We start from the raw sequence: 24,756 nt of genomic DNA on the forward strand, positions 1-24,756 counted from the left end.
GCAACGAGGTCGCAGGAGGAGTAGGTATATATCACCTTGCGCTTGTGTGTGTGCGTGCACCTAATGGTAAATATACTCGCAGACACCCGAAAGCGCTAAAAAGAGGGAGCGCGTCGCGCGCGAGGGCTGTCGCGGCAAGACGCACATTTTCGAGCTACATGCAAGGGAGAGCGAGCGGCTGCAACAGCGGCCAGGCATATTATATATATATGTGTGTACAGTAAAGGTGAAGGGAGGAAAAGAAAGATGGGGGGGGGGCTAATGGTGTGTCCTGGCAAAGGAGGAAACGTAGCCCCGCGAGCGCGTCTGGAGCCACGCAGCGTTGTGTGTGTGTACGTATACCTAGAGATAATTTTCCCTCTATCCCTCCCCGCGTCGCCTTTCCCTCTGGTCAGGGCTATACGGTGTATAATACACACACACCCATATATATATATATATAGGTATATATTGCGAGGAGTACCGGCAGCATCAGGGGCGCTGTTCCCCGAAAAGCTCGGCATTTTATCTCTCCTCGTTCTTTTGCGCCGCCGGACTATAATATGGTCCCCGAGGCTCGTGGCGGTATATGCGCGCGGTGTACAACGACTTCCCCCTGTACATTCCTGATGTCTCTTCTTCATTTTCTTCCTGCGCTCCCTTTGTCTTCTTCTCCTTCTTCTTTCCCGCGCTCGTGTTTCGGAGGGCCATCGGGAACGCGCTTCTGATGGCTGTGCCAAGGAAAACGAGAGGCCGGATTAGAAGGCGTGACTCTACCGTCGCTCTTTGTCAAAGTATAGTTTATATATATATGTGATGCGCACCCATGTAATTCGTTTCTCCGTTTGGCAATATATGGCCCCGCGGATACCCGACACAATGCCTTATGTACATATATATACATATACATACGCGTGGTTCTTTTGCGTCTTACCTAAGGTCAAAAAATTTCTCACGCCAATTTCCCGTGCTGCGTTTCTTCTTCGAGTTTTCAATCATACAATCTATCGCCTCGAGGCTCGCGTTCGCGCGTTAATCGATACGCCAAAAGTCGTTATCGCTAGCCACTGTAATTTTCCTCGGTTTCCACGAGCAATGACTTTCATCATTTAACGTTAAAATCATATCGGAACATGCATGTCATATTATCATCACGTGTGTGCAGGTACATAGTATAGCAGCAGCCCAATATGTGTAAGAACGACTTTGCCAGTATGTACATTTAAAGAAAGAAATGTAACACATTGTTTGTAACAAACGGTTTGGTTAATTAAAATAATTATTCATTGTCGTCACGTTTTGGCGCACAAAGCAAATTAACAACGTGACGGTGTAATGTACGCGATGAGAGCGACAACGTTGCCAATAATACACGTCCCCTCTATAATATTATATGGCAATAAACATATTGTATATACCGATCGTGCATCAAGCCTTCGTCGTCTTGGTGTCGTCGAGCTGACGTTGCCTGCATATATTTATAGGTATATATTTATACACACATGGTCGGGCAAGCCCTTCGCTCGGACGGCGTTGGCGTTGGCGCAAAAGGGAGAGAGAGAAAGGGTTTAAAGGGGGCGGGAGACCGAGAATGCACACAGCCACATTCTCAGGGGTTGCCTCTGTTAATATATTATGTACATGCACTACCCTGTATCCCATCCAATGCACACACACTCGCTATAGATGCAGTGCAACGTGTGGTTATACGTGTATATATATATATATAAAAGGTGCACGAGCATGGATATATGTAACGAGAGGAAAGGGTGTGCGGCAGCCTTCGCTGGTTCTCGCGGACCTGCATTACAGAATATAGGTATGGATACCAAGTTATACATATACATAGATACAGAGTGGCGCGGCTTCAGCTCATGGAAAAAGGGATCGCGCTTGCTTCTCCACTGGTGTATCATACACATATACGTACACGGGCACCCGCACATGCATGTCCGGGATATTGGACGAGGGCGCAATGCCATCGTCGGAGACTGTGGGCCGTATGTGCAGTACTTATACCTTGATGTAGGTGTATCTACTGCCTGGCTCTCTAAATTGAAAGGCAATTTTTAATTCGGGCGGTATTAATTTCGAGAGCCGCAACCTTCCGCAAGGGTGCTGCTGCTACGCGTGCTCCGATGGAGTTCCAACGGCTTGCTTTTTCATTTTGGGTTGATTTTTTTTCTTTTTTCTTTTTGGTGACACTGGCACGCACGCCCGCGAGGGACTGGAACATGTTTTTTCATCACTTTTGTCGAAGAAAAACAGAAAGAGCCAAGCGTCGCTCTCCGACTGCGATTATAATATATGGAACAAATGGTACACGATACATTAAGTGCACAACGTAAATAATTGTAGACAAACACGAGGATCCGATTATACTTGAAGCCTTGATATTTTTCGTATATTTTCAATTCGGTTCGCGAAAATTGGTGAGCGGACGCTCGAATAATTCACCCTTGCGTGATCTATACGGAGGGACGTGTACATGACGAGAGAGCCACATACCAAATAGCTGCAAGGGCTACAATAGATTTTTTGCTCGTTGAATTATATAGTTTTAGTGACCACAGATGTGTCAGTATACCAAATCTATACTCACGTTCTGAACGAGTGGTCGTAATCGCTAGAGTCAAGGAGCAAACGAGTCGACGATCTTTCATTTATTTTTTTCCCCCGCGTTATCATATACAAATTGTGTGCTTAGCTGCTCTGCATATGTGTACATATATAATTATACACACGCATGTACACGATTTCCAAGGCCCAATATACGTACAAGCAGCAGAGAAAAGAGAGAGCGATCATAACTGCGGAACCGAAGGAAAAGCTAATTCTCATATATATATAAGTATTACTTCGGGTATAATCCCGTCTCTGTGTGTGCATGGAAGGGAAAATAAAGAAAAATCGGGTGTTTCTCCTCGTCGCCGACCATCTGCAGCGCACCAGCCTATATAATATACGCGTGCTGTACACAATTTACGCTGCAGAGTGTACAGCATATATAGCTGATGTACTACAATTAAGTTGTATACATAAGCGGGTAATATAACGAGGGAGTAGCAGGATTTTCGGAAAAACATCGAGTTGAAAATATTTGGGTGCTCTTGGAGGTGTGTATTGTATACAATGTAACGCGCAATGCGCACAACAAGGGATCATCCCTTTTCTCCAACCCTTGCATTTACGTGTATACCCGTCTCATTCGCGATTATACTATGGCCAGAGAAAGAGAGAAAATTAGGTTGAAATAACCAAAACGAGTCTGCAACGTGAAACAAACAATTTAAAAAGTGGAGGGAAAAAAAAAACAGCGCGCAAGAGGATGAAACCGGATAACATCGCGGAGTGTATACACATACTCGGAAGTTTCGAGCAAAACGCAACGAGTAGGTACATGTATATACGGTTGCAGGCGTTCGCGTATAAACGCACATATTATATAGAGGAAGGTGTATATATACATAAAAGAGCACGCGTGCCCGTATACATTGCACATCGACGCGTGGAAGGGTGAAAAGAAAAGCTACATACACCCAACAGAGCTGATGCCTGCAAATGGCCCCCGTTTTTTTTTTTTTTTTTTTTTTTCCGCGAAACACGAGCACACAATAGGGTCCCGATGCGCGTTGGCAAGGGGGGAGGGGAGGGAGAGCGCATGGGGTGGAAGGCTAAAGGGGCCGCCTACGCTCCCTCGGCCTGTATATATACGTTGCTTTGTGCGCGGTATTACGCGCTCGCCGGATTACCTACCTCGCAAATGCCACTCACCACCCGCCGAATAAATAAACGCCCGCGTCAGTTGCATATACGCATTGGTATACACCATTACATGTACAAACGGTGCACGGGTTGCAGCTTATGGATACAAAATGATACGTGTAACGTATAAGTACAGTCCACTCCGCGCTCATCCCTCGCATTTTCCTTTTTCCACGAGGTAAACCCCTTTTGCCTTCCACGTGTTCGAGGATACCCAGTATAGGTACAGCTCATTGATACACATGTAAGGTATAGTACCCATGACGCAGCTGGAGCTCATATTCTTTCGGGCAGTTGTATATAGAGATATTATGTCATTGTACCTACATGTATACCGTTTGCATAAGAAATGGTCAATCGAGGGTAAAAATATTCGTTTCGAGTAATCAAAGCAACGATTTGTAGGGGAGGGCGGGAGGAAGGACAAACACGTACCTATAATATTATACGTGTAACGTACAACACACATGTATGCGAACGACGGAGCAAAGACATCAACAGCCATAGAGTACACAGTGGGGCTGGCGCTGCAGCAAGCAAAGGACGTAGGATATAGATAGTAGGTGTATGTAACGTATAAGATATATATATATAGGTATAAGGCACGTACACCAGCGTTATTATGCAGAATTCGAAGGAGGAGGAAAGGTGGCGCGATCGGGAGGCTTGAAGGGGGCAGCTGCACAAACGAGAGACGGGGGATGGGGTGGCAGTGGCGGGCCTCGTTTATCGCGCTCTATGTACCCTATATATACACATACCCCCATGTAGAGTCCGATGAGGAACGTTATTCGTGAACACGCACATATACCGTTCCCACCCTCCCTGTGTACCACTACGTCGTCGTCGTTCCGCGGCTGCCGATCGAAACTTTCACCTCCACCTCCTGCACCTATTATACATGATGTTATATATACACATGCGTGTGTGTGTGCATCGTAGTCTAGCCCGTAGCTTGCTAATACAGGCCGCGTCTATATATGTTATAGCCCTCGCTGCATGCAGCCTCCCAAAGGCTCGTCGTCATCGTCGCTGCTGCTGCAGTTTGCCCACACACACACACACACGTACGGTCCATGCACCATCACCCAGCCGGCCTATGGCCTCTCATCCTTGTTTTCGCCCTCTTTCTCTCTCGGGGGTGATCCCTTGGCGCGACGCGCATATCCGTGGCCCCGCGGTGGCAACCTTCCCTTCCCTTCCCTTCCCCCACCCCCCTTCCCTACCCTCGCGCTCTTGACGGGTAAATGTGCTCAGCTTCTCTTTCTCTCCCGTTCGCTCGCTCGTATTCACTTTGCACCGCGACGGTATAGCTTTTCGTTATCTCTCTCGCTCGCTCGCTCGCTCGCTCGTTACGTTCTCTGTATATATATATATATACATAAGGTCCAACGTCTGCATGCAAGGCCGCCACTGGCGTGTATACCTACCTACCTCCTCCCCCGGCCCCTTTGGAACCCTCGACCCCCCCCTCCCCCTTTGCTCTTAGCCGAAGCGCGCTCTCGCGATGGGTGCAAGAGAGAGAGAGAGAGAGACGCGCCTGCTTGGCCATTCGAGCCGAGCGTGCAGTCTATACCTATACCCACCTTATATACATATACACATACAGCCTCTCTCTTCGGTTCTTCCGTTCGTTTCCCAAGCGCGGCACTACCCATGTATATATAATATATACTTATATATAGGTATAAGGGAGAAGGGTGCGAGTGTGCAAGCTGGCTATATGGTGATGCGGATATAGATGAGCGCTCTCATCCCGGCGGCGGCGTCCTTTTCCCTTTTCCTCCGGGGCTGATGCCGGCCCACTTGCCCGTAACTCGCGCTTCGCTAAATTTTCAGCCCTACACGTGTTGTACAGCCAGACAAGGTAGGGCGGAGAGGGGGAAGGGGGGAGAGAAAAACTCTGGGTGTTCGGTTTTTCCCGCTGCACTGCGATCTTTCCTTATTTTCTCTCCCGTACCTTTTTCTTTTTTCCTCCGCACCGAGGATTTTGGTACAACGTGGCTTTTCTTTTTTTTTTTTTTTTTTTTTTTTTTCGCCTCTTCTCTCGGTTTTTCCTTCAACTGTACAACAGAAATGGGATGGGATGGGGTGGGAATCTTCCAATTGCAGACGAGGGTGCGCTTTCGCGGTAAATGAAATTGCGTTGGGGGTGCGCTCCGCGATTTACCATTTTTTTTTTTTTTTTTTTTTGTCTACTGCATCAGGGAAACAAAATAACGTTGTTTGGCACGGGTTGTTTGTTTTTTATATTACTATAGAATCACCGGAGCATGCTAGTATATAGGTGATAACCAAGAACCGGGAGTGTCAATTAGTTCCAACATGGCCATTACAACTGCGGACAATTACTAAATATATGTGTATACGTATATTACACGCGCGCGGGCAACTTGTTCCTTTGGTATTCAGTATACGGAGCCGAGCGCGCCCCTTTCCTCCCTCCTCCTGCACCTTATCCCGAGCATCACGGAACAAGAGAAAAAGAAAAGTAAAATAAAGCAGCAGCAGCAGCAGCAGCTTATAGACACGCGGTGGTGCACGGGAGCGAGCAAGCGGCGACGGCGAATAATCCCTCGATCCAATTTCTTCCTCTCTGATTTCGGCCGTGCGCATCTAAGTAAGTACACCAACCACCTCCCGTATGTCGCTGCGCTCCCTGCTGGTGAGAGCGCAGCCCATCTGTTGTGTATGCCCCCGACCCGCTCTCTCTCTCCACTCCGGTGCACACGTACGTTTATACGTATATATACGTACACGACACCGCGGAGGGGTCTCGCGTGACTGCGCGACATTCGCGGCGATGCTTATTTGCACTGCCTGTTCTGTTTCACTGCCCGTATTATAGGTACATACGGTACAGCGCAAGGGTAGGTCAAGCGAAATAGGGAGGGGGAAAGGCTTCTCGATCCGTACATCTCGTTTTTACGTACAGATCCGTTTTTTTTTTTTTTTTTTTTTTTTTCGGGGGTGCTAGCTGATGGCTAGTTACACGTATATGCGCCCATATGGGGGTGCCCGTACATACATACACAAATGGGAAAGGAGGAGCTGCTGTACGGCTCTTTCTCTCTTGGATTACGATTTTTTTCGATTAGGTACCTATACCTATATACATGCGACGACAGTGGGACTTGATGCGGTTTCATGGCTTTTTAGATTGCTTCCGTGCGCGTGTACTTGTATTGCGTAGGTATACCCATATGAGTATAGGTACATCGGATGTATCCTTAGATCGCGTGACGCGTGTACAACCATGCAAATAGTTCGCGTGTATAAATATATACCTACTCTGGGATGGGTTATTTTTAAGCGTCCATCTCCGCGCGTGACGTCAAGAGGTTATTGATTACGAAAGGCAAGCACCTGTTTTTTTTTTTGTTTTGGGGGGTGGGGGATAAATATTTATATGTCATAGGATTCAGTGGAAAATATAATCTTGTGGATAAAAAAAAAAGTTGGCGAGGATCTCGAAATTAAGATCTTCGTCCAGTCAAGCGTCGTGGCTAATCAAAAATTCAATTAGACCCGTGGCCCTGTGCATACACATACGTTAATCCACGTCGTTTTCCTGCTTTGCCGTTCACCCGGAAGCCCGTGTGATGTACAATGATACACCAAAGCGCGTTTTCTTCTTCCCAAGTGGGCTTTTCCGCCCATCGCATCGTATACAGTGGGTGTACGGGCGACACGCGCGAATCTAATTTCGCGCGAAAGCTCGACCCTCCCGTGTACGTATACATATAGGTACGTGGTGCTTTCCCCCCGAAAAATTTAATGAATCGCTCGTATACCTAATACACAAACGTGCGGGATATACGTACAAAGCGTAATGTAGCAGAGATGACGGGGCTCCGCGTGTGTACATGCATACATATATATATATTATGTTCCATGTAGACACGTATACCTATAATGCAGGAGTACAGATGATATAGATGTTAAAACGAGTCCTTGATCTTTCATGGTTTTCCTAAACGAGGCAGACGCTAAACTGCCCCTTCGTCGTGTGGTGCGCGCGTTCAATTGGTACATAAATTCCGCTTAATTCGTAATTACACCTGTTAACGGATTTATAATCGTATACGTGCCAACACGATATACCTACTCCTGTGCATATCGCTGAGACAAAGGTATTTTTCGTCCATCGGATAGATGATAATGATTCAGGAGTATATAGTTTAGTGGATGCCGATATTGGACTGTATACCCATACCTGATTTAAGACTTATCTTATCGTGTGGTACTAATGTGACCAATAATAATAGCACCCAAGCTACCTTTTGGCACTTTATCGTGCTTACATCCTGTGTATACTAATGAATGTTGCGTATTGCTTGATAATGTAATGTAATGTCGGGAAGAGGAGATGCTTACGAGAGGGCCTGACAATTTTTTTTCGATCAAGGGACCGTACAACAGATGACACACACTGGACCGAATTCTAAAGTCACGTATGTATACGCATGTGTTGTGTGTGAACAGAGGTGTAGACAAGAGAGAGGGAGCGGTACACAAGAGCCTTCTGTACATACATTCCCCTGTTTATATTACCTATAGGCTATACGCATAGGTATTATAATAGTTGCACGAATCGCTAATGAAGATCGAATTACGCATAATCCGAGCCCTTACCTTTACTCTCTCGGATATATATAGGTATACATATTTTTCCGCCGTAATGTGCATACGAGACGTTAAGACAGTACAACGATTGTATACATACAATACATATTATGTATTCAGGTAAAGGGAGGGGAGGGAGAGCAAAGTGTTACTATGTGTATACATATTTATAAGTACATACATGAACGTGAGAAAGAAAGGGCATTTTATTGCCGTCTCACTGTGCCGGAAGGTTTTTTAAGGGTCCCGCGAACGATTACATGTGCGTATGTAAATATATATATATATGGGCGGTAGCGACAAAAGTTGATAGTGACGCTGATGACTATTGGACTCGGTAATCGTTGTGTTTGTAACTCTGTAATCGAGATGTCACGCCGAGCGGTTCTACTGATCCGCTTCAAAGTTAATTCGGATCCAAAAGTGTTGATAAATAATAATGGTCATGATAATGCTGATGGTTTTGGTTTTTTTCTTTTTTTTTTTTTTTTCATCAAGAGCACCTGCTGTTTCATACTCCAAGGGTCACTCACACGATAAAAAGCTTCGTACACGCCAACAAATATAAATTTTGTTACCGAACACGTTTTTAACATTAATACTACTTAAATGTCACGCGCTGTAACAACATAGAAAAAAAAAGGGAGGGGCCGCTTTGGACATAATGTCTCAGACTGGCTTGCACTTGAAATGCAAAGTAAAACTTTGGGGGGAAAAAAGAAAAAAGAAAAACCCGGCGACAGTAGGCGGCAGCTGGGCAAAAAAAAAAAAAAAGATCAGCTAACGAATTTACACTAAATAACATAATGAAACAAGAAACTCGTCCCTCTGTACATCCACCGCGCCTCTGGCTTGCACATAACTGCACTCAACGCTATACGTAAGTTGGGTATGTAATATACGCTAGCAAAAAAAACTGGTTGAAGAAAAAGTGGAGACCTGCTGGTTGGCGTATATTATATGCGAAAAAAAACAAAAAAAACAAAACAAAAAGGAAAAAGAAGCAGAAACTGAAAACACGCGCGACAAAAATAGCGAGCTCCTGCCGCAGCGAGAGGGAAAAAGGGAGCAGAGTGGTAGCAATGGGGGTTGAGGGGGAGGGGGCGAAAGTTTAGCGAAGCGAGCACTTGACTTTGTCGCATTAGCGTCCGCGGCCCTCCTGCCGCTGCTGCTGTTCGTGCCTTTTTTTTTTTTTCGTCCCACGTGTATAGGTATACACAAAACATGCTTTAGGTACACAACATTACACTCTTGGTCACGATAAAGAGAGTACACACGCCAACATGTACCTATACATACATGTGTGTATACGCACCGCGGGGGACGCGCTTGTAAGTGTGTTACAGAAAAGGACCGGATGTGCGGAAAGAGAGGCTCTCGAAGGGTAATTTGATACACAACTCGGATGATGCCTCGTGCTGTTTTTGTGTGCACGGGGTGTAGTAGTGCGAGCACGTTTAGTGCATGCGGGGAATACAGAGATTGATAGCACCTTTTTTATGATCCTATATTGTACGGTATCTATATTTATGCAGTGTATATCGATGGCGTGTGGATTTTTTTTTTTTTTTTTTCTTCGAGAACGACTGAAAGGATGCGCCGCTGCCTACGCGCTGTATACGTGGTGTCCTTCTGTTATCCAAAAACCTACCCTGAAAATGGTTCGTGATTGGATTCTTGGAAGTCAGATAGACCATTTTTTTTGCGTCGAATCAAACTCGGTGCAAATAGTGCTTCATTTCCCTTTACTCGTCAGATACATCATTATATTAATTAGAGTTGAGAGCTCTAAAGAGGGAAATAAAAGCACACGCGGTTCGCAATTGATTTATATCACGTTTGATTGAATTGATAACTATTGTTCCACCAACAATATTACTATGTATAGGAGAAATTGCATTTGCCACGGGTCTTTTTTAAAACCTCGGAATAATAACTTTACTTTATTTCAGTGATGTTAATTAAGTGATGGTGCGTCGGCGATAGAGGGTGAAAAGTTGGTCATATTAAAATGTTGAAGAAGTTCTCTCTAATTGATTATTTGAAATTTCAATTTTCGTAATTAAACGGGGTTAGATATACTTTTGCAAGTATACTTGTGAGACCTTACCCTCTCGATTACATTAAATTAATACGAGATGTATTATATGTAGACTAATGGAGCGTCATCGTGTGATGTTGAATTATTTTTCAATTTTATTTCTGAAAAATATCTTCAACGACTCAACGGATAAAAAAAAAAAGACACAACTGCAGGTTGAAACAAAACCTCGAGATTTTATTTGTGATGTCGAAATTTAATATGAGATTAAGGAAAAAAGAAGGTATTTAAAATCACGCGTCAATCATTACCGCTGGTGCGACACATTGGGCGGTGCAACCACGTAGAAAAGGAAAAAGCATTAAATTCGATAAAAACACCTGTTGCCCATGAATTAAAGCGACAATTAGCGTAACGTCGTTGTTTGATGGCCAAAAAAAAAAAAAATAAAAAAAAAATAAAAAAATAAAACGAGAAACAGCTTCTGTCGCAAGTGTTGAAAAGAGAACGAAAGGGGGAAAAAAAGGGACATCAAGTACGCGATTACGATGTGTGAAATTGACTTCGAATGCGAACTCGGAGAGATAAATGTGAATAATGGGTGGAGAGCGTACACACGCTCATATTATACCAGCGTCACTCGGTCGGAAGTGATTTATGATCGTTTTATTTCCATCGTTACGTATGTATACTCCCTCCGTTTGTAGGGCAGTAAACTGCACGAACGTGTATCGAGTACAGCCAAACACAAAAAATGCCCCAGGATTGTTCACCACACGCAAGCGCGACCCTGATTTTTCCATTCCCTCCGTGATTCAAACTCATCGTGAAAATGTCCCTCTCTCGCTTGTATTATTGCATTTCTGTTATTTCCACGCTTACTCAACGCCACGGCGCGTCACGATGGTATACACACGCACCGCGACGCTAACAAGAGAAGAAAAAAAAAAAAGAGAGTTTTATCGCGTATACCATGTGTCACACACCGCGAGGAGGAAAGAAAGAGAGAAACGTTTCCTCCGCCGCCGTGTACGTATATATATTCGGACGCTTCGGGGATTTCTTATTTCTCCGCAGGAGCGATTACGCGCGCGCGTGTATGTACACACACAAGGGTATACGGTATAGGCTCTTATCTCCCTCGGTTTGGACACTTTCTTTCGGCCGATGCGGAGACGGGAGAGCGAAAACACGCGCGCCCACGTATATACACACATATACCTGCGCTTCCCACAATAAAACTCTCGGCCGTACAGTGTGTACAACTCCCTCGAGGGAGGTAGGAAGAAAGGAAAGGAGAGGGGGGGGAGACGAGTCCCGAGTATCGATCCTCAATCTCGTTGTCTCCGACGAGCAAGGGGCAGGGGGAGCACGTACAACGTTTATATGATATAATATATGGGGGGCAGCCGGGGAAAAAGAAAAGCCGTGGACGCTGAGAAAATTCGCGGAAGGAAGTTTTTCCCCGGGACAAAGCTCACCCGTACAACATAATATATATGATTGTATGGGGAGTACACGGGCGCGAGAAAAGTCCGTCGAAGGCATGCACCGCACGCACGTCAAAGAGAAATTGGGGGAAGAGAGGACGCGAGCGGGTTTTCCTTTGCAACTCCAAGATGTGTACGTATATACATATAGTTGTTTTTTTTTTTTGTATTTAAGGTTCTGACCTCATAAGAGGTATGAACGCTGAATTTATTGAGAAGATAAGAGTACATTTACATACATGTATACATATTGACATATAACAAGTACTATACAATTTGTACAAGTGAGGTCGCTTGCTAGTTAAGTACACGCAGATTACAAGGCTAACATTATCAGTATCTGTTAAATAGGCAACGTATGTACATCGCATAAAGTAACATTTGCATTTGTGATTTTTTTTTTTTTTTTTTTTTTTCTAATATAAAATTAATATGATTATCAATAATTTGTCAAGACTAGGAGCACATGTATTACTCTGACCAGTTGTAAAAAAAATTAAACATTTATATTACACGCTTTCAGGAACTTAAAAACTATAAGGCACGCATTAATATTTGGTTTCGCAATTAAACATTCTATGTTTAGAGGAGGACGGAGATCAATTTTAATTAATTCCTTTAACATAGAAGTTCTTTGGGCAGAGTAAAGATCACAATTCCAGATAATATGATTAAGGGTTTGTTCGTCGAAGCCGCAAGGACAGCTAGGGACATTAATTAAATTTTTCCGAAAGAGGCTTTCTGCAAGACTATGGTGATCAGAACGCATTCTGTTAATGGTAACAATGAAATTGCGCGACAAATTTTTTGCGTGGAACCAGGGCGTTTTTTTTCCTTGTGTGATATAAATTGAAGTATATTTTGCCTTTGAAAAGACCCTCTTGGGCGTTTTTGAAAGTGGAAGCCCGGAACACCGGGAGCACAAAATGTTAAAGGCACCAAGAAAAAGGTCCTGTCTAAGACACTATAGTATTAGGTTATGGCGGAACATCTTCGCGCCCATTGTACATGACGAACGAGAAAATCTCCCACTAAGCGTATAGAAAGGATCACAGTCTCACAAAAACAATACACTATTGCTAACAATAACAATTCACCCACCACGCACAATGAAAACTTACAAACCGCAGTAAAAAACTCATGTGCTCAGTTCAACGGTTTCGACATGTATCCAACAAAACTCTATATAAGAAACCATACATACAGTTGTAGTTGTTACAATATAATAATAACGTTCGGAAATGAGGAATTTCACGCTCGACCTACATATCCACGCCAGTGCGGTGGGTTATGGATGCGTGTGTATAGGTAAGGGAGCCCTTTACCCCAGTCACCCCCTTTTTTTTACGACGAGAGGGAGAGTCGAGGCAAGGACTGCGAGAGGGATGCGAGGAGAAAAAAAGAGGGTCGGAGGGATGGATGTGTAAATGAAAAAAAACGTAGCAAACCAGGGGAGAATTGGCTGTGCGTGCGTATGCGTCGTTGTTTGTAGGTTGTATGTATACGCGGGCTAATCGACGCCGCGACCAGCACTCGATTTCGTTGGCACTTGTCTCTGCGCCGTATTTTTTTGTACTTTGTCGCAAAAATTCTCCATCACTTGGAAAACGAAATAGTCCCTCCTTTGCGCGTCAACCTATTATTATACAATATATAATATTGTTAAACGAGCGCTCGTTGTCCCGCGGTCGCGCTTAAATAAAAGTATACCCAAATTCGTCGTGGTCGTCACCGCCGCGAAATCAAAGTCATTTTTAGCTCTCGCGGCGCACATCACCATCGCTGCTCCGATGAATATTTCAGCCGACTCGCGAGTCGTATATAAACGGCGCGCTATCGCAACACAGTCTCGCGCGCGCGTGTGTATATATTTTGCGGTCACTCGCTCCGCGTCGCGCTCGCGGGAGCTCCCATATGTGTATAGCGTATACACTCTCACACACACTGCGGCTGTATCGATCAGCTAATGTAAGCAGAAAGGAAGATGTGGAGGGAGAGGGGAAAAAAAGAGCCGCGCGGTTAGCTCGACTCTCTTGGCTTTTTTTTTTAAATGTGCCCGTCGAGCGTCACCGAGACCGCCTAAAGCATATATATATATATACGCCTATATATACGTGAGCGTCGCATCGTCTAAAAAGTCGCGCAAAAGTCGAGGCGGCCGCGACTGAAGGAATACAAAAAAAAACAAAAAAAAACAGCAGAGCGAGTATATATGTATATTATCGAGCTGGGCGGGAGTCAATGCATGGAAGAATATATATTTAAACATGTATACGACGCGAATACACATACGCACCACGCGGAGAGCTGTCGAAAGGGGCCATGCACAAGGACAAATTAGGTATAGCGCGAGCTGCTGCTGATGGGCGCACACGTGTGCACAATGACCGTACACTATATAGGTATATAGCTGCCGTTTAGCGCACACACATATTACATATAGGTATATGCGTACATGTAATACCATCATCGCAATCTTTGGGCCGCGGTCGCGCTAAATTACCCGGTCTTTCTCTCCCTCCCGCTTTTTAGACCCTAAATATACGTATACACCTACGTGTCTACCGTACAAGCCCGCGATGGCGAAAAAAATAAGTCGGTTGTTTTTTCCTCGATCTATCGCGCTTCTCCGAGGCAAGGGGATTTTTTTCTTTTCCTTTTTTCCAGCCCGACTGAGCGTTTACATATTCCGTGGTCACTCCAAGAGGCGATAGCAACGCGCACGTATACATATACATTGTACACCTACCTATACGGATTCACTGTGAGTGCGAGTGTATGTGTGTGATTTCGGGTGTCCCCATCAAGTCGAACTCGCTCGCGTTGTTGCCGGGCGTTGAGCAATAACAAGCAGCAAGAGCTTGAACGCGCGTTATTCGCGGCCAGGAAGATTTCCAAACTTCAGGCCCCTCCCCTTCTGGGGGGGGGCAGCGTTTTTAACACGCTTCCATATATTTACTGTCATCAGAGAGAGACACTGTTTTTTTTTTTTTTTTTTTTTTTTTTTTTCACTGAATAGAAATAAAGGGGTAAAGCTTTAATAAAAGTCACAACCGCCTCGTGGAGATTGAATCACTCGCAGCTCAATTGCACATTTTTATTGATCCATCGACACGTGTGTACACGGGAATTCTACCTAAATACTCCACATCGATGTTTTGAGAGCACATGTATCATAATGATGCCCGTTACGGTATCGGTCAAACCGCAGACGCGGTGTTCCACACGTGCTCCAACGTCGTTAGAGCCTAATTGTTTTTATATAACGAAAAAAAAAAAATTTGATTGATTTGTTCGAGGTTTTAGCTCGGAGGTGCTCATTCTGATGTGTATAACCACGTGTGGCATGTAAGTAATCGTGCTGAGTAACACATAAATGCGGAGACGTTAATCGCACAGCTCGTCGAAAAGGCTGTAAAATAGAAAAACTAAAAAATTAAAAACAAAACTGTACATAGTTTTCGAAGCATCGAATGAAATCTGTACAATTGATTTCGATCATTTATCGCTAGACACCGTCTGCACGGCAATGAAAGTAAACACTTTTTTTTTTTTTTTTTTCATCGTCACAATAAGCATCACGTTTTGATTCGCGAAAGATATCAGCGAAGCTCTCGCGAGTCCCTATATATCTCTTGTTCGAGCTCAAGAACGCGCTTATACACGCGAGAAAAGAGAGATATGCCATGTATTTATACATATACGCTTTTCAAGGTTACTGTTGCTGCGGCAGTGGCAAAGTAAATCGGATCTCAATATGCGTATACGAGCGCGTAAACAAAAAAAAAAATATCCGCAATCATAAAACGCACCGTGTATACTTGGTAAGGTTTCGTATATATGCGGGTGTGCGCACAAGTGTGCGTCGATTCCAGTGTGTGTATAGATGTACAGGGGAAGAGAAAAGTAGGTCAGGATAGTTTCGGAGCTCGCAACAAGTTTTTGCGCCTCGAAAATCTAGATTCGCCGGGTCGGGTTCAATGTCAGCGAGGCGCTCTGTGACGGCAAAGTTCACAATAGGACTATACCATTGTGAAAACCGATATAGGGGAAACTCTCTGGTGTACCTGTGTGCTATAAATATGTATGTACACATACTTGTATACAAGCGTTTCCGTGGGGACGATTTTATCGTGTGTTATTTACCAGGTTACATATCACCCATACTTGCACTCGCTCGATGCTCCGTGTAAATGTATACTTAATTGTTAATTGTAACGGTGCTCTGGAACTCATCTCTTTTTTTTTTTTCTTTTTTTTTTTGCTATTCGATTGATAGTTAATTTTTAAATATTGTGGAAATGTGTTGGCTAAATGGGCCTTAAAATAAAATATATCGATTTCACCGATTATCAAACATTAAAATTTGTTGTTGCAAAACTAGAGTAAACCAGAATGGAAGAAAAAAAAACAACATCAAAAGTAGCCCCGAGGATGAAAATCAAAAGTTAGCAGTAAATAAACAGAAAAAAAAAACAAAAAAAAACAAAAAAAAGAAATGAAAAATAAATCCATGGAAAATCTGTGTACGCGCAGCCATGTATACGGCCGGCGCTTCGAAAATCCGAAGGTCGAGAGCTGCAGGGCAGCACGTCCGGAGTTCCCCCCATTCACGCGGACGAAAACAAAAATTACAACCGAGGAGAGACCTCGACTGCGAGGGAAAAACCAGCGCCCTTTTCCCCGTACGGCGCAGCGACGCTCGAAAATCGAGAGCCTCCCTTCGCGTGTATAGAGAGGAATTTGGGAAAAATCTACTCTCGCGCGCAAGAGGGAAAGAAGGAAAAAAAAAAAAAAAAAGCACGACGAGGCACTAGCGAACGCAGCCTCGGGCGCCAACGCCGCAGCGAACGAAGGCCGATACAGAGAGAGCCATAGGTACGTATATAGATATACATGTGCAACGTAGCTTACGTAGCTCGCGTCCGGATCCGTGGCTCGCGCATGGGCCGTGCCAGCAGTGTAATCCGCAGCTCTCCCTCCCGATGGAAAAAAAAAAAAAAAAAAACCACGGCACAGCAGTCGCTTTCGCTACAGCTCGATCATCGAGTATATACTTAATACACATGCCGTTACCGTCCACGCCGGCACTCTTTGCCTACTACGGATCCTCTGGTTTATATATATATATATATATATATATATATATACTGGCTTGTAAAATTCCACCTATGGCCTCTCTCGTCCGTGCACTGAAAGACCGTAGCTCGAGGCAGGTGAAAATTAATTGTACCGCTGCTCTCTCGCTCTTTCCCCCGCAAGTTCCACATCTGTATACGTATAATATATATTTATATGATCTCCTCTCTTGCAGATTGTACCACGAGAACACGCATCGCTCCACCACACTTATACACGAAGGCATGTAGACGAGCGAGCTTACATACATATACATACAGGAGATACGGGCGGAAGGACGCGCCGATCGATCCTTCGGACCCTCTCCATTACCGGCCGCTCTCTCACCCTTCGCCCTCGTTCCTCCGTGCATTAGGTTTCCCTCCCCCATGCACCCCAATAAGCCCCGAAGCGTCAACCTTTTTCTCTTTCCTCGTTTCGAAGCGCAACGCGTATTACGTCCCTCGAGCATTTCCGACCGTTTTATCCACTGCCCCCGTTACATCGCCCCTCTTTTTCATCCAAGTACAGCGGTGTCCATCCGCGATATCAAGGAAAAAACCGAAAATAACACATATACCTATACGTCTCATGCACGGGTGCAACGAACAACATACTTGCACAAATTTTACTTCCATTTGCATAACATCGCGCGCTCCGATAACGAACTTGTGAAATAACTCTGATGAATAAAGTTTGTTTCGCTGCCGAAGAATATAAAAAAAAAAAAAAACATCGTCGCAACGAACCGACGATCGGGACGCGATATAGCGCTCCGCTTCGATCAACGATTCGCTTGTGACCGAAAACATCAAACCGTCCGAAATTTCTGTTACCCCTCCCGCGGTGTGTAACATTGTTACTCCGAGGGAAATCCGCGTGTTGTTATTACGCGGCGCCGTCACTTGGCCAATTATTATCTTATATATTCACTTATATTTGTTTTCGTAGGTATATGACAAAGATGTATTTTTCGAAAAGCAATTAAAAACGGTTCGAGGGTTCATAAATAACAGGAGCAACGTGATTTCGTTTTAACGAGGGTTTCATTAAAGCGCATTCGTATAATTATATAAATGCGACGACGACGCGTCCGAGAAAAGACCTTCGCGAGCGCGGCAGAGGCGGAGAGTGATACTATATACATTATACACACGAATATAAATATATACGCGCGTGATTTTTGCGCCGCGCTAATACGTCGCTGCGTTAACTCCCTACGTGAATTTTGACCTTCGGCAGATATTACATTCAACGCCGGTCAAATTACATGTAACTTATTTTGGAGTCCACGTGTCCAATAACGCGATAAACTTGCAGCGCCTGGAAAATCCGATGGCCCCCCGCGATACGATCGAACAAGAAGTGCCGATTTTAAAGTAAATCGATGATGACAATAACAACGATTCCCGGCGCGGCATTTTTTATTTTTCTCCCGCGAGTACGCTACATACAGACCCCTCAGCTTTTTTTTCCTCCGCTACTTTTGTTTTGTACACACATTGTATAGATAAGAGGTACCCATATATATAATATATACATGTACCGTTTATATTTACGTCCGAGGCGCGAAAGGCGCCTCTGTCCCTGCTCTGGCTCACCCACGTGTTTGTTCGCACGTAAAACAGGGGTCCGATTTCAGAGTTCTATGTATACGCGCTATCGCTTTGGAGATTGTCCTATACACCATTGTGTAATGGTGGAAAAACTTTCTATTTTTTTTTGTTTTGTTTATTTTGGTGAATCAGCAGGTGCTCAAACTCGATCACGCATGCATCAAGTCCGAAATCCGACCCCACAGCTACACAACATAATAATTATATACACATATACGTGTGCGTGCACGTGTGAAAGATGAGGCGAGGAGAAAGAGGAGCCACCGCGAGGGGCAAAGTTATTTGGCCTCCGCGTGTACGTTGTATGATATTCGCCGCGTGCGTGTCTGTGCACGCGCGCGAGAAAGAAAAGACCTCGATCTCGCGAGCTACCGTCGCTCGCGCACCGCCGAGGGGGGCCGAAGGGGGAAAAAGAGCGCGCCGAGGGGTCCGCGAAGCAACGCCGCGAGGGTTATTATAAAGATTGGACGTGCGTGTCTCGCGTATACTGTACACACATACCCATTTTGTGTACGTATACGTGTGCGAGCTCTCGATTCGACTTGTGTGCCGGGGCGATTCGGAGAGTATATATATATAGACTCGATACCGTGTGGAACCTACACGAAATTGGCCAATCGAGGGACGCTTACAGCGAACTCGTCACTTGTATCCCTATACCCGCAAAAAAAAAGGAAAAAGAGTTGCATGGTGTCGAACAAAAACTTGATGTTTTGCAGGGCAACATTGATGGAGTCGAAAGAAAATGACGAAAAAATTATAGTCATATTACAGAGTCAAAGCAAAAGTTATATTATAGTATAGGCTGCGTTAGGTGTACAACGTAGAATCGGTCGGGCAAGTATAAAAGAAGAAGAAAAAAAAAAAGAGGAAGCGAAAAGAAGGTGAAGAAGACAACGGCGAGTGCAAGGGGGAGTGCGCTGATAAGTATACATAGATAGAGGGGCGAGTGACGCAACGTAAGCCGAGCTCGTGCGCGCGATCGGATAAAACGGGACGCTCATTGGATGCGGCTCTCGATCGTGACTCTTTTGTCAGCGTATACATACGTTTTAAGTATAATTATATATACACGCTCGCCCTTCCGTGCGTCAATTAAATAGCGATTCTGTCTTTCTTTCACAATTAGTACGATGCTAATATGAGTTATCGTAGGTAATGCCGGGAAAGGGGGGTGGAGGACTCCCACGCACGGATATTTGGTTTAATTTTTCGTTTTTCTTGTTTTTTTTATTTTATTATTTACTCCCAATCCAAATGAAAGCACCTCTTATGTAAGTGTCGACGAGGAGACGGCGATGATAAGGGGAAGCGAGGCGAGCACAAATATTGACGTTTATTGGTCTTTTCTTATTCTTTTTTCGTACATAAGTACATATATATAATGTGTAGCTGCTGCTGTTGCACGAATTTTTTTTTTTTTTTTTTTTTTTTTTTATTTGCTCCCGTGCGCCCGTTGATTTTAGATTCGCGGGTACAAGTGTTTTTATGTCCGTGCGTTGTTGCGCGTGAGTTAAAATGGGAAAAGTGAAAATCGGGAACACTCTCATGCCTCGCATCTTCCATTCCGAGTACTTTCGCTTTTCCACGTCAAATATTATATGGTCCCACATACGCCACAACGCGAGCAAGTTCCTTTTTTCTTTTTAGCGTCCTACAGCTGGGAAATCGATATCCGAGCAAACAACCCGAGACGTCGAGTCACGAATCTGGCGTTGACAAAAAGAAAAAAATAAACAAAATCGCGGACCGCGAAAAATGATGTCTCGCCCGCGAATCTCAATCTCAATCGCGCGTGTCAACAGTCGATACGACATGATAATGGATAACAAAAAAAAAAAAAAAAAAAAAGACTGGTTGGGACTCGTCGACCGTGTGAAAGCGTTTTTCCTCTTCTCCGGGTAGGATTTACCAAAGGAATACGCAGAGAGAAAATAACTCCAAAATTTATGGCTTGCAAAGTAAGGCGCATCGGTGCAAAGTTAATTGGTATTTGTGTCGCGCGTGTAGCCCGAAATTTCTCGGAACGGACATAAGTACGCACGCTGCCCCGGCAAAGAGAGAAAGAAAAAACAAGAAAGAGAAAAATGGAAAAACATGCCATGCACGCCTATAGCGCACGCGTACATACACATCTGTCGTGAAGTAGACAAATAAACGGGTCATAGAGGTTTTTACATTAACACATCACCGACAGCAAAACGCGGTCGACACGCGATAAGGTGTATATTACATGCCTTAGGGGCAGAATTTTTGTTGCTCCGATAAGATGGAAAGCGCGCGCGCGCGGCTGCATCATCGGCTCGGTTGTTTGTTTCGGGTGTCGCATTGTTTCCGAGAAAACGCGCACCTTATCCGTAAGTATATTCTTTCCCTCTGATGGGGACACCGCGTGCGCGCAGCCCGCCTGCATGTAGCCATATACACGCGCGTATATATACGTATACAATGCACAATCCAGAAATAACTCGACGCTGAAGTCAAGGTCACGGGAGGGGAAAAAAAAGAGCATGAAAAAAGAGAGAAAAAAAAAGATGTGTAGTCGGACAGTTTATTCAGTAATGAATATATACGTCATGCGCGTGGAGTTGGTGGTTATTTCACGTCATTATTCAAGTATTGGCTAATGGGCGGGTGTTCTTGCGCAAGTGGCCCATGTAACGATGTAACGCGAATGCACGCAGATGATGATGATGCGCAACTCAAGGGATGAAGTGAAAAGTTATAGGAGAGAATTTTAGCTAAAAGTACAAGTGTACTGGATAAGTGACGCACTATAATTTATGACGCGCGTTCGAAAAGTCATTAGGGATCGCCGAGAGTTAACTGGAAAAAGCTTGCGCGCGTGTACGAAATTTTTCGAGCTCCGCGGGACGACAGGAGTTTATTTTTTATCTTACGCGAGTGAAGCACGTTTTTATACTTCACAAACAAGTGGGTTGTACCTATATATATACCCGTAGCGTTGCACTTTCACTTTCTTCCCTTATCTTTCGCTGCATATGGAGAAGAATAAGTATACTATAAAGTAAGTGTATACGGCATCCATGAAAAGAGAGAGAAAATGTAGCGCTCAGAGTGGTACAGCGCATGGTGTTATATGTATGAAACAACCCGTACATAATATACAGTTGGGTAAAGGGGTGGGGGGGCGGGGTAAAGTGCGAGAAACGAGAGCGAAATGCATAGTGGTGGGAGAGTTGTGCAGTCAGGGGCAGAGTTGTTTCATTCATAAAAACGCTTTATTACTCTCCCTCTCCGGTTTAGAGATACCCCAGCGCATGTGCTACACTTATACACGAACCCGAGAGAGAGAGAGAGAGAGAGTTGGGGTTGGGGTCGTTGGGGAGAGTTGAGCACACACGTACATACACACACTATTCGCCGCCCAGGAGTACACCACTGTGGGTGCGTTATTCCCTTCTCCTCCTCTCCGTGGCAGTACCGATGCCCTTTCCATCCCTCTCCCGCGCACCCGTGCCAGGTGGCAGCACCTACAGCGCCAAGTCTGGCCGAGGCTCTAAAAGCCCCGCGCGGCGCCGCTTACGGATCAGATGCTCTCGAGCAGCCGGTAGAAGCAGGTCCTCACTTGTAAGCCTTTATTGTCATCAGTGCTTGTGTTGTTCGGTTTTCTTCGAGAGCTCATCCGATGTTTTCGGATACTTGTGCTCTGCCACATAACCACCTTGACCTGTGCTTTTAGAGTGACTTCGAATATCATCAGTGCCCCACGGTGTTTTTTAATTTCGAAAAGACAAGACTCGCGGTGTCGTCGTAGTAAATAACAAGTGCTACTGCGGCTGTGTTTTTTTGACTTTTTTAAAAATTCGTCAACAATCTCGGAGAGACTTATGCGTGAGAAGCAAGGCTTACACGAGTTTGTCTGATTTTTAAAAGATAGTTAATAATACTACGAGTGCAAGTGTAAACACAGTGCGCCGGTAATAAACGAAAGGTACACACCTGCGTCTACATTATACGGTTGTAGGTGTTGTGTAGTCGAATTCTCGAGTTTTCGACCCCCAGACCGGCAAAGTGAATTTGATTTTGGGAGAGCAGTTGCTTCTGGAGGAGACGCTCGCCAGGATGCGCGGCGAAACGACCCAGCAGCCGAGGAGGGGCAACCGGCCGAACCTCAGTCCCGAGGAAAAACTCGGGGCGATCGAGCGGGTCACCTCGGGAGAGAGCAAAGCCTCGGTGGCCCGGGAACTCGGCGTACCCGAGTCGACCCTGCGCGGCTGGTGCAAAACCGAGCACAAGATCCGCCGGCAGGTCACGAGCACGCACCCCTCGGGGTCACCGGACAGCAGCCCGTACTCCCCCGACTCTGCGGGCAGCGGCACACCGCCTCCCCGCGTCACAAGCGACGACGAGGAGACCGCGCCAGCAGTGGTCGTCAACTCGCCTGCGATTATATGCAGCAACCCGCCAAAGAAACGTAAACTCGACCACCAGCTGCAACAACAGTTGCTGGTGCAACAGCAGCCGTCACAACAACCACAACAGAGCGTCACTGCGAGCAGCACGACCGCGGCGGTAGTCGATACCAATGGCACCGACTTGGCGAGCAGTTTGAGTAGTTTGGCCAGCACCTCGTCGGCCAGCCCGTCTACAAACTACGACTTTCTTAACAACTACGCCCAAATCTACAACAGCCTCTCGGAAGAGCAAAGAAAGATCATCCAGAGCAATCTGGTGAGCGCCAGCGTTACGGCCTCCTTGTACCAAAAATTCTTCCTGCAGCAGGCGAGCTCCCTGCCCATGAACGTCGCCAATCCTCTGACCGTGAATTTCGTGGACAACGGACTGCAGTACCACAAACAAAAACCCACAACCAGCAGCAGTACCGGCATCAACAGTATCAAGAACAACAGCAGTAATATAAACAACAACAACACCAGCGCCAACAGTAATGGTAACAGTACGAACAGTAGCAGCAGCAGCCGGCGCCAGCCGGCAGCCGCTCATGCCTCCGTGGTGGCACCGATGTCCTCGCTCGCGGATTCGAATGCGCGCTCCGCGTCGAGGCAATCGATGTCCCCGGCCGCCGAGCCGCCCACGATGCTCATTCCCTCGCACCACAGCAGCGGTAGTATCGGTAGTAGCAACGGAAGCAACGGCAATAGGCGTAGCAGCCCGATCCCGAGGCCCGGCTTCGTGCTCAACGACACAACACTGCAAGCTTGGAAGGAATCGGCCCAGCACAGTACCAGCGAGACCGTGCCGACGAACTTCTGGCAGGCTTTCAAGAGCCTCGGCACGCCCGTGCGCTCGCTCGACTCCACGGCCACCGCGGTCAGTTCGACCGATGCCTCCTCGATGCCGACGAACCTGAGCACGAAGCTGTCATCCGTCAAGGCCAAGCTCGACGACATCATGTGCCAGGATGCCACTGCTTACAACCAAAGCGAGGAGAGCGCCATCAGTTTCGACGACGCTATGCTCTCGGGCGAGAAGCTACTCAATTGGATGACAAACAACACCGTCAAACGTATTTCGCAGACCGACATTCTGCAGTTCAAGGGTCTGCTCAACAAGCTCAAGGACGGCAAAGGGCAAGTACCCAGGACCAAGCATAGCCGGAAATCCGCTTGGATATAAACACGTTAACTCGCGCACGTATGTATACTCGTCAATGAACATGATCGCGATTTCCTAAAACAGTGCTGTGATCGATGTTATTTCACTCACGAAGAGAGTGTCAGATATATAGTTATTAAGCATCATTTCCTGTATCAACATTTCAATTACTTTTTTTCTTACTTTTTCCTTTTTCTTTATTTCGTTCCATTTATTATTTTCTTTTTATTCTCAACAAAAATCTTTTGGAGATTTTCTTCATTTTGTAAATGAAGGCTTATTGTCTTAAGTTTAACAAACATGTACATTGCTAAGTATCGATTTTGTAAATATGTCCAAGTGACACTTCCAAGTCATTATTAATAACTTATTAATGTAAAAATGTTCAAGTAGAACAGTAAATGTAAAAAAACAAAAAAAAATGATTATTCGAAAACGCATGTACCAAGATAATAGGGAGGTAGAAACATATGACCATCCTTGATGCATTTAAGATTTAGTCTTCGCGTTTTTTTCATGTTTCAAAATTAAAATTTCTTAA

At 45.2% G+C, this 24,756-nt stretch overlaps 2 protein-coding genes across 2 annotated transcripts in view; one reads left to right on the forward strand and one right to left on the reverse strand.

Annotated features, from left to right (window-relative positions):
• LOC106637499 (dynein regulatory complex subunit 7) overlaps nucleotides 1-24,756 on the reverse strand; it is a 166,889-nt gene that overhangs the window by 138,928 nt on the left and 3,205 nt on the right. The window contains exon 3 of the mRNA XM_089590826.1: nucleotides 12,686-12,726. Within this exon, the coding sequence (XP_089446952.1) occupies nucleotides 12,686-12,726 (41 nt within the window). The remainder of the gene's footprint in view (nucleotides 1-12,685; nucleotides 12,727-24,756) is intronic.
• Nucleotides 22,201-24,619, forward strand: dan (protein distal antenna). Its single transcript, XM_014350372.3, has one exon. The coding sequence runs from the start codon at nucleotides 22,722-22,724 to the stop codon at nucleotides 24,234-24,236; it is 1,515 nt and encodes a 504-aa protein (XP_014205858.2). The 5' UTR covers nucleotides 22,201-22,721; the 3' UTR covers nucleotides 24,237-24,619.

This window comes from Copidosoma floridanum, unplaced genomic scaffold (genome assembly GCF_036245765.1).
Source record: "Copidosoma floridanum isolate Cflo_tuat_1 unplaced genomic scaffold, Cflo_Japanese_pri ptg000013l, whole genome shotgun sequence".
NCBI lineage: Eukaryota > Metazoa > Arthropoda > Insecta > Hymenoptera > Encyrtidae > Copidosoma > Copidosoma floridanum.

Coding starts and splice junctions, on each gene's coding strand:
- dan (XM_014350372.3), top strand. CDS start 22,722: ATGCGCGGCGAAACGACCCAGCAGCCGAGGAGGGGCAACCGGCCGAAC.